The following is a 10,914-nucleotide window of genomic DNA, read 5'->3' on the forward strand; positions in this document are numbered from 1 at the left end:
CCAACATGAAATGGAAGAGAAAAAATGTATTAAAAGCATGATGAAATGATAATTAGTTTCTCACGATTGTTGACCTAGGTACTTCTTGTATCTAGTCATACTAGGAGACAGCTATTCACTAAATCATGTGGAAGATTTATACTAGGATATGGGTTGAAGCATCAGAAATTTAATCAACCAGATATTAATCAAGCTTCAAAGCTTCCGAGACTCCTTAATGATGAGAATATGGGAGCCTGGTGGCCGAGGGATATCCTTAAGAAATGCTAACACACTCTTTTGGACACACTATTTGTGATTGCTCAACTTTAAAGAAGTCAAATTAGTTTCCTCCTAATCCTAAATTGACCACAGATGGACCAATCACAAAGAGTGCGTTAAAAGAATGTTTCTAACATTGTCGATCCTTACAACAACAACTAAGCACTTTTTCTCCACTAGATGGAATTGGCTACCAACGCCTTAAAATGCTGTCATGTATTGGGTCAAGAGATTTATCATTTGCCCTATAGTTTTACTTGGTAGTCCTCTATCTAAAACTATTGGACTATCCATCTGCTATACCTTCTTTAATGGTGCTTCTATAGGTCTTATCTACACATACACAAACCACTCTCTAAATTATGATTGTAACTAATTTCACATTCATCTTCTGAATTCTCTTTTGCATGCATCAGAAAGGTTGAAACCTAAAATGAAATAAGATTATCATTATGAAAATACTCAATACTACACTATTCAGTTATTCTCATAACATGTCGATGTTTCATACCTATGACTGTGATCATATATTTCATCACAGTGCTTAATGTTTCAAATTTGTTACTAAGGATAATAGCCATTGCCTGAAAGAGCTATACACATGCTATTCATTCTTATCCATGCAACTGTTCTTGATTTTTGTAGTTTCAGTTATCTTTAGACTCCCTTCAATTTGTTGTACTTCCTCACAAGGTTTTTCCTAGTATTGTTACAATTGTTGAACAATGTGTTCAATAGTTTCTGGATGGTTAGCTAATTTTTGCCTCCTTAACCACACATGCATTAATGATACACATAATAATACTTGGATCACAATTTTAGATGATTGTATGGCAGCAAAATGTCAATAAACAACAACGACCAAGAAAAATTAATGACATAACAGTTTCCATTTCTATTAGCAGACAAGTTGTTGTCTCTTGATATGCAAGATAGAAAACGAAATATGTAACTTCCAGAACTGTATTCCATAATATGATAAATTTCATGTACACCAGCACATAATATTCAAGATTCAACTGTACAAAGACTAGACGGAAAGAAGAAAAGGAGATGGTTGCTACAACTACCTTTCAAGAGAAATAGAGAAATCCAGATCTGTTAACTGAGAGAAGAAAAGAGAACAAACTGTGGACTCAACAATAAGACAACCAATAGTTTATTGTATAGGTTAATGCATCTCAACTCGAATGGAAAGGAGCTTTAGCAACTAATTAGAGGCTAAATTTCCTAAACCTAGAGAAAGAAAAAGTTGCTAAATTTGGTCTAAGGAGAAACCTTATTCTTTGTTACCGTATCTCTTTGCAATGATAGGACGCACATCATCGGCATCAGCCAATGTGTCTAGAAACGGAAGTAATGACATCAGCGCACAATCTAATGGATCATCAAACCAACTCTTTATGGGGATACCATTATTCACTTGCAACCGGAATACCTGAAATGGATTATGAGAGTGAAAGGATTAAACATCAAATGATATTATTTTTCTTCCCATCCCCCATCAAGGCCAGACAGTAGTAGCCTATGGATGTTTTGTGCGGGAAAAGGGACAGGGGAAATAAAGATAGTTATTTCCTTTTTTTTATTGTTGAAGTGAGCATAGAGCATTATTTTCCCTTTAAATTTAAAATAAGTCTTAAAACCTGGGCCAAAGTTGAGTGGGAATTTTTTTGAAGATTTGTAGGGGAAGGAGGATGAATACTTTCCCCTCCTTCCCTTCTCCCATTTTAGAGTTCCAAACAAGGGTTGAGTCGACTTCTCTTCCTTTCCCTTTCTTCACCTCTCATCCAACCTTATGAAGTTATTAGTACTCATTGTAGGAATCTCAGGTCTATTCCCTTTCTTTTTCAGAATTGGGAGAAGTCAAAGCCTAGTGCTCATTGCAGGATTCCAAAGATAATAGTTATGATTATTTTACCATACCTAAGTTTTATCAATACTTTTTATGTATGTATCTAGATGTGTGAGAGAGTGTGTGTAACACTATCGGGAAAATGAATACTTGCTAAGTCCCCAGAAATTCAAAATAATATTGTCATGAGACTTCAATACTTTAACAGAAATTTAAAACTTCTTATAATTAGGGAATTAAAAGAAAGATATTTAGTTGAAAGCTTGAACCAACAAAAGAGATAGATAGATTGTATACCTGAGGTGAATTATCAATTATGACAACTTTTGCAAGATCAACACCCAATATAGTAAGATCTTTTGTGTAGTTTCCATCTGAAAACAGGCACGATTCTCGATACACACGGCGAGAAATAAATTTTTCATCTGGATCCAATATATCAAGTAGTTGCTTTGCATATATGCTTTGGCTGGCAGTAAAAATAACTACTTCAAACATCTCTGATACTCTCTCCAAGAATGTGTGCAGGAAAGGCCTCTGTTTTACGTATACTGTGTAATCTTTCATATTGAAGAAAATGTTAAAAGTGAAATCTGCATCGTCACAATGTTCCAGTGTAGAATGAACAAGGGTCTCTGCACATAACAAAGCGTGACAGATGGCTAAGGTGAATAGGATTTTCAACCGTAAATATTTAGGAAATAAAACATCAAGGAAAAATGAAAAATCTCTTCTTCAAAGCAACAATGATATATATCCATCCAGTAGAGATGCTGAAAGTTGTTAGTTGAGCTAAGTGAGTTTTAAATTAATGCAATGAATTCAATAAAAATTAGTTGTGTCTACTGCACACATCAGGGAAAAGTGAAAAAATGAATTCATAAATGGTGGACTTGACCTATGACACAGACAGCATTTATATAAATGGTATCAGTTTATGCCAATGCTACTTTAAGTAATTATAGATTATTAGTAACCACTAGTAAAAATGCTAAGATAATTTATTACCATCTAAATCAAGCACTAGAGTTACTGTCTTTCTTCTTAGAGATTGCTTAGGAATTAGTGTGTGCTGACCATTTAATTCTACTTCTGATAGTTCCGGTAATTTCTTGATAAATGATTGTGGATCAAAGCACTCTGCCTTATCCAAATCACCTTTAACATCAGAGTCCTGGTTGCAGGATCTTATCTGAGCTATAGCGGAATACAAGCGAGCACTTTCATGAACCATAATGGTTTCTTCACATGACATGGTATCTGTAGTACAGCCAACTTTAGCATCATCTTCACGAGCAGGCAGGATCATGTACTGCTCAGAAGAACAAAACTCGGATGGCTCGGTGGATCCATATGCAGATAAGTAGTTGGTTTCACCAACATCATCCAAGGAACTTCCATAAAAAGGTAAGCTTGTAATGATCATGTCAGAAATGTAAAAATCGGATACATCACATGTTTCAAAGTGACATATGTTTTTTCCCTCATCAGCTCCCACTCCTGCCATGTTAGCATCACCAAAGCTCCCTATAAGACAGTCGAAGTTGTCAGAATATAAGCAATAACAATGAGATAGGCATAAAGTAGCCGTACATTGTGATGCCGTCAATTAAATCTAAAAGACACTGGATTGCTGTAAAAGCTTAAGATATTATGTGAAAACACATGAATGGTTATATCTAGCAAGCCCCCTAACACGTGATCCTTTTGGGCTTAAATCGTGGACAACACACAAGTTCATCCAAGCTTGTGCTGAAATTTAAGTTTTATTCAGTTAAGAGGCTCTGATACTGTATTATGAACCCAACCAACTATCCTAAAAAGTCTAAGCTATTAGGTGAAAGCATGTGAATGGTTTTATATGTAGCAGCCATGAGGTTGAAAACCAAACATATTAATTTGGTCTACTATGGAAACCGGGCTGAATTGTAAATCACATACTTCAAGATTTAAATATTTTGTTTTAAAAGAATGATATTTTTAATCGTAGTGGTATTTTACTATTTATCTATTGGTGTCTTAAAGTTAATTTCAGTCAATCCTGTGTACAGAGTTTTGCGAGATTTTATTAATTTGTACTAGATTTTCCATTGCTAGTTTTGTTCTGTACTGATTTATTGCTTGCGTTTAAGACTACTTGTCCCTATGTTTTGACTAGTCCCATTTTAAAATATGACAATCAGCTCATAAATCCCCAACCACCAAGCTATTATTGACCATCATGCATAATTTTCTTTGGCTACAATCATGATATGGAAATTTAAACACAATCTCCAACAAACTGCAGTGACCCTTTTTATTCTCGTATTTTTCTTGGAAACCAGCCATTCCACCACATAATAAAATCTTTGAAGAATTTCAAGACACCCTCTTTTAATTCACAAAGCAAGAGTCGGATAGGAAAGAAATTAATATAGTGCAAGTTTAGGTTATATGCAGAGTCAACTAATAAAAGTTATTAAGAAACAATAAAAAAAATCATGATTTATTAAGAAACAATAAAAAAAATCATGATAAATCTTGTTTTAAAAGAAAAAAGAAAGCATTGCCAATCATGTTCTATTAGAGTGCCGGCAGGAAAGAAGAACACACACACACACACAGCACAAATAACAGACATTTCGTACCTGTACCTTTTTCGGTATAATGTGGTGAACGGACATCAGTGGGCTCAAAAGCAGGAGAAAAAATTGTTTCTAAGTTTTCTGGACAGGGATTGTTCAGTTCCTAGAAAAAAGAAAATGAGTTATGACAATTGTTATAGAGATGAGATTATATAATAACATTTCAATAGAAAAGTTAAAACTTATACTTGAAGCATCTACAAGCATCTATCTATTTGAGAAATGGGTAATTTTCTTTTATTTACGAGAATATAAATCTCATAGCTATGTTTATCAGTGTATGCCCAAAATTAGTTAACAGTGGTGTTTGGCAACCTTCAAAAGGCAGATAACCGTGTGATAGGCTGGTTTTAAAATCCTGCTCTTTGATATTTTCTAAAAATTTGATTCTTATTTAATTAATTTAAAATTCAAACTAGATTAAAACAAATAAAGTTAAAAAGTTAATTTTAAAATAACCACTGTTTTAAAATCCTGCACTTGGATAATTTTTTTTATTTACAAGAGAATATAAATCTCATAGCTATGTTTATTATTATTAGTGTATGTCCAAAATTAGTTAACAATGGGGTTTGGAAACCTTCAGAAGGCACATAACCGTGTACAGTAGGCTGGTTTTAAAATCCCTCTCTTTGATATTCCGTAAAATTTGATTCTTATTCAATTAATATAAAATTTAAACTAGATTTAAACAAATAAAGTTAAAAAGTTGGCTTTAAAATAACCAGTGTATATATTGAACTATAAGTTATATGATTTCTGCCTCCTTTTAATTTATTTGAAATTTAAAAGAAAGATAAAAACAGACACTTATTTATTTGAAAATATTTACTACTAGTACTAACTTAGTCCGTGCAAAAACAGACACATTCATGCATGCATTAAATTATGGTCATTCTCCTTTTAAGTGTAGATATGAGAGGGGGAGTATTTCTTAGCTCTTACTTGATTATGTTCTGTTAATGCCGAAAAACAATGACACTCAGACACTCACTGCAAAAATATATCTTTTAATATGCTTAATTAAAAATATTTTGTCAAGTGCTAGAGTGAACAACTAAAAGAATAACAGCACTGAAGAAAATATTGAGCAGAGCTATATAAATTAAGGGAAAATTATATCTTCAACCCCATGGCAGTTTTAAGTTTTCCACAAAGTTAATAAAGCTCATGAAATCTTCAGATTTGACTGTTGATTTCTCGCATCAAGTTTGTAAATTCTAAAAGATGAGATTTTTAAACAACTGAATTTATGACATGAAAACATATCCAGAACAATTCAACCAGCTACTCTCTCTGACACATAGAAACAAAAATCAACTTATAGACTCACATATAACTAAATTCAAACTAATTTTGCCATATTTAATTTATCATTTTCAAAATAGCCTTTAGTTAATATTCTCAGGAAATAAGTTTCATAGAAATTTAAATGGAGAGATAGTGAATACAATGATGTTTTTTATTAGACCAAGTAAATTAAATGATTTAACTAACAGTGTTAATTAGTGTTGTACCAAAAAAAAAAGTGCAATTAGTAATTTTTTCCTTATATAATGTGTCCAAAGGGAGTACTTCAATAAGGATAGTAAGTAATGTGGCATTTAAGAAAGGCAAGGCCTAGGCCTAGCAAACTGTGAATGCATTAAATCCAGGATAACATGTATAGAGGGGTCATATTAAACAAGACTCCTCTGTTTTTGACTAACGTTAGTTGTCTTGATTGTTGCAGTAATTAATACGAAGGTATTAGTAGCACACAAGAAAAGGTAAACTTCCAATAAATAAATATCATGTAAATCAAATACAACCAAACTCTAACATTCTTTACAGGACAGAGGAACATACAGAAAATTGGTGTTGGGATTCAGTATTTTCATGATCCAGAAATTCTTTGCTGTCAGTAGATTGATCACTTGCAATGTCTTTGGGCAGCGACCTTGAAGAAACTATAGAGAAATAATAATAATTATCAAATTGATGGGATTAAAATAATTTCAATTTAGACACACCCATAAATCAAGGAAGATTGTAAGCGACAGAAAGTGATACTACCTAGAGAAGAAAAAAAATTAAATAAAAAAATAGATCATGAAAAAACATTTCAAAGTTCAGAGCAGTAACAAAATTTGAAAATTCCACTCGATGATCAATCAATAATAAGATCACATTACAGACAGTTCTTTTACCGGATAAAGCAAAGACTAATAAACCATTTCGTCTATGCGAGAATTTTATTTTCTTTTTATTATATCATGCATTCATGCTTCTGTATTTTTCTCTCTGCCCTCTGATGTGTGTCATGTAGTGAGAGATTGACATTAAGACCTTTAATAGAACAATTTGTGAGTAAGTGTAGAATGTCATAAGGCATGTATATCATAGATCAGTCTTCCTTTAATTAAGATACAAATTAAGACTATATGAGCCGAGCAAATCACCAATAAAGATTCTATTGCTTGCTTAAAATCAATGATGAAAGGTCAAAAGCAGAAGAACGTTATATATTATATATGTTGAAAAGCTCCAAAAAGAAACCGAAAAAGAAGCAAAAACATGGATCCTTCTTAAAGGCACTGGTAAGGAAAAACATTTACATATATACTTTAAGTCTTTGACAGAAACATCAAATTTAAGCAATTAAAGTAGCTTCTTACCATCTATACAATTTTGAATAGTTGCATCGATCTCTACTTCTTGTGCAGAAATCATGATTTTAGAACATGAGGTTTTGGAAATTACTTTTGATTTTGGACAGATTTGAATATCCTTTCTCTCTGTCAAACAGCTCACACTTACTTTGCTCTTCATTTTTAGGGATGGCATTTGAATTGTGCTTGTAATAGGTACAGCAATGTTGCCTTCGGCACATCTGTGGTGAACCAAGGTCCTTCTTGACAGTCAAAGCAACGAGGCTATTGCATAAGAAGAGAACAAAAATACCAAAATATGAATTACATAATCAGCAGACGTAAAATATTGATTGCAGAAATTTTAAAAGAAAAAGAACTGGTACACAAGTAGCAACTAGCAAGCAATAAATTAATACTCGCAATAAGAAATGTGCATTTAAGAACAGGAAACTGAAAATCCAAGTCTTTCCTTCTTTAGGTTATAAAAGATGATGATATCGTTAAGCAAGAGGTACAAGAAAGTACATAAGTATCCATTTCTTGCCATTAATTAGAACAAATTACTCAAACATAGAAGACACGTCCAAAGACAACAAAAAAAAATGTAGAAAAGTAAAATTCAAGACCTAATAATTATTTTACCAGGAAGCAAAGAAGCCTAAAGGAAAAATCCATTCAACCAGTAATTTTATCAAATACTACAAATTCAATCAACTAGCTTATCCGCTATAAACTAACTTATCAACTATCCACTATTTTTTGCCAAACAGAAACAGAGCCATAGAAGGCTCAATTAAAAGATACCCTTTCACAACCATAACATTATCCAAGTAACATATGTAAAAAAAAATTATGTATGGGTATCATCGACTGATTTTGTTTTATCGATGTTACTTCTGTTTTGACTCTTATAATTTTTTGTAGTATATCTTAACACACCTTGTGCTAAGGAGATTACTCGGTTATCCTTAATATATAAAATTAAAAAAAAACACAAACACCTAACTTGTATTAAAAAATTTGCAGAGCTTCAAAATCAGATATGCATAAAAACTGACGAATTGACGCACAAAATCTGAAGTCAACCTATAAAATTATATCATAACAAACCGAACCGAAAACTATTCTCAAAATCAAAATATGAACAAACAGTTCAGATTCAAAGTAAAAAAAAAAAACTGTAATTTTGCTGAACAATTTTACTAAGTCAATGAAACACAGTGAAATTCGAGTTGAGATTGATTACCTTTGGTAGTAACTGGACCAATCCCTTTCTCTCTCTAAAATTCCATTTATTTTCTTTCCGCGAGTCAGAGAGAGAAAGAGTGTAAGAAATGGTGTTCGTAAGTATGCGTTGTTGGGCGATGTTTCTGACGGCTGGGATGATTTCTATGGCGTCGACCGATAGGAATGTGCCACGTGGAGTGTGGAACCAGCTAAGGAAGACGCGTCAACACGTGCTGCTTCGTGGAAAGAGAACTGAACATGGGTTCGCCTTTTGGGTATTACTCTCGCCCTCCATTCAGGAAATTTTTTTTTCTACCCCAACATTTAACTCTTTACCCCTACAAACAACCCATTATTCCCATTTTACCCTCTTTTATTATTTCTCTTCACCCCGATTAAGTGTTTCGGTAAAAAAATTACAATCCAGAACAGTTGAATAAAGTATTCCGATAACTCTAAAAAAGAGCAGCCTCAAGTGTTCCGGTAAAAAATAGTATTCCGGTAAATTACAAACTTAATTTAATTACATATTGGTGAAAGGAAAGGTAAAAAGTGACGGCATACAATCATGAATGAAAGGTGCCCATGTTTTTACAAGAAACAATCACCCATATAGTATCTGTCACTGACATATAGATGCATACACATGAGATTGAATGGAAAAATCCTCATTTCCAACTAGCCATTGTACATGAGATTGAAGGGAAAAATCGTGGATTCATGTATGCATATGCAGCACCATAGCACTTTATTGTTTATCGGAATAGATGGATATACATTATCCGCAACACCGGATCACTTTTTGTTAACCAGAACACTTGAATGCAGATCACTTTTTTGTTTACCGGAATAGATAGATACCACAACACCGGAACACTGTTTGTTAACCGGAACACTTGAGTGCAGAGCACTTTTTTGTTTATCAGAATAGATGGATACACATGATCTGCAACACCGGAACACTTTTTGTTAACCGGAACACTTGAACCCACTAACAATTTTTTTCTTCTTGTTAGAGTTATAAAGTTACCAGAACACTTTATTTAATGGTTCCGGTTTGTAATTTTTTTTTAACCGGAACACTTATATGAAAGTGTTCCGGTATGTATTTCGACACATTCTCACACCGGAACACTTTTTCTGAAATGGATAGAAAATGATTTTTTTTTTACAATTTTATCTTATATATGAGGGTATATTCGTCCATTCAATTGTAAATGTTGGGGTAAAGAGATAAATGTAGGGGTAGAAAAAAAAAATTTCCTCCATTCAACTTGGTTGTGGCCCGTGGGTTGCTTCGGCCTTGGAAGTCCAACAAGTAGAACTGAACATGGTAGTTCGCCTTTTGGACGGCTAACCGTGAAACAATGTTCGTTTACCGGGTAAACGAGCATAGCTGAAAAATAAGTTGTTCGCTTCCCGGTATGCGAACCTGTATTCTACTGATTTTTTGTTTTGTTGTCATTTGATTTGCCGGTGGCAGAACAAATTGCTTTGTTTTTTTGTGATGTTTAGATATGGGAAATACATCTAAATATGATGATAAAGGGAAACGTGTCACTAAGGCGAGTGCATCTGCCAGAGGAAAAAGGTGGCTCGGAACCCTTCGAAAAAGCGGTCACGAAAAGCTCTGACTCAGTCATATGCTGCTGAGGATGAGGATACGAAGATGGAGATTCAGGGCAACGATGTAGTGCGTGATGTGGAGGATGGGGACATGGTGCGGGAAGGTGATGAAGGTCCGTTTAAGGTCTGTTGTCCGGCTTGGGTAAATCCTTATGAGGGTCGCCATGAGTCTGAGGTGTTTTCCAAGGGAACGTCTGATAAGACGGTATTGTATGATTATAGAGCGCTGCATATTGTGAGATGCGTGTATGACGACAAAGTAAGTAAAAATTTCATTTTGTATGTTAAATTTATGAATTGTAATTTCACGTTAATTAATTACTTATTGATTTATTAATAAGACTGTGAGATGATTATGCATGTCAACAATGGGGGAAAGATGACCAAGGTTACTCGTGATATTTTTATTAGTTGGACTGGTGGCCCGCAGCCATGGAGGCTACAGGAATGATTGGGCTTGACCAAACGGGATACTCGTTCCTTGATCCCATGATGTTGTCTACTCTTGCGGAGAGATGGCACGGAGAGATCAGCAGCTTCCATATGTCGAGCGGGGAGATGACAGTCACGCTGGATGACGTGCACCGTCTTCTGCATCTTCCCATTAAGGAACGTCATCTAGACCATACATGTATCCCGATCAAAGCTGAGGGTGTTGAGCTAATGATGTCATATAGTCAACAGGAAA

General features: G+C 34.0%; 1 protein-coding gene across 4 annotated transcripts; it reads right to left on the bottom strand.

The window, feature by feature from the left end:
- Positions 1-1,206: 1,206 nt before the first annotated feature.
- LOC123883380 (CTD small phosphatase-like protein 2) lies at positions 1,207-8,853 on the bottom strand. Of its 4 annotated transcripts, none has more exons than XM_045932159.1 (7): positions 8,620-8,853; positions 7,398-7,655; positions 6,589-6,689; positions 4,750-4,843; positions 3,194-3,643; positions 2,414-2,751; positions 1,207-1,699 (listed from the first exon to the last, which is right to left on the bottom strand). In XM_045932159.1, the coding sequence occupies exons 2-7, from the start codon at positions 7,564-7,566 to the stop codon at positions 1,541-1,543; spliced, it is 1,311 nt and encodes a 436-aa protein (XP_045788115.1). In that variant the 5' UTR covers positions 7,567-7,655; positions 8,620-8,853; the 3' UTR covers positions 1,207-1,540. The 4 variants fall into 4 exon arrangements, with proteins under 4 accessions (XP_045788115.1, XP_045788114.1, XP_045788113.1 ...); XM_045932158.1 differs by having other exon boundaries at positions 4,744-4,843; positions 8,620-8,851; XM_045932157.1 differs by having other exon boundaries at positions 3,125-3,643; positions 8,620-8,846.
- Positions 8,854-10,914: the final 2,061 nt, after the last annotated feature.

The sequence above is a fragment of the Trifolium pratense genome, linkage group LG5, assembly GCF_020283565.1.
Source record: "Trifolium pratense cultivar HEN17-A07 linkage group LG5, ARS_RC_1.1, whole genome shotgun sequence".
Lineage (NCBI taxonomy): Eukaryota > Viridiplantae > Streptophyta > Magnoliopsida > Fabales > Fabaceae > Trifolium > Trifolium pratense.

Excerpts from the sequence above, each read along its gene's own strand:
- LOC123883380 (XM_045932156.1), bottom strand. The coding sequence starts at position 7,566 with ATGCCATCCCTAAAAATGAAGAGCAAAGTAAGTGTGAGCTGTTTGACA. Across the intron at positions 6,690-7,397 it reads TATTCAAAATTGTATAGATG|TTTCTTCAAGGTCGCTGCCC; the intron begins GTAAGAAGCTAC and ends ATTTCTCTATAG. Across the intron at positions 4,844-6,588 it reads AATCCCAACACCAATTTTCT|GAACTGAACAATCCCTGTCC; the intron begins GTATGTTCCTCT and ends TCTTTTTTCTAG.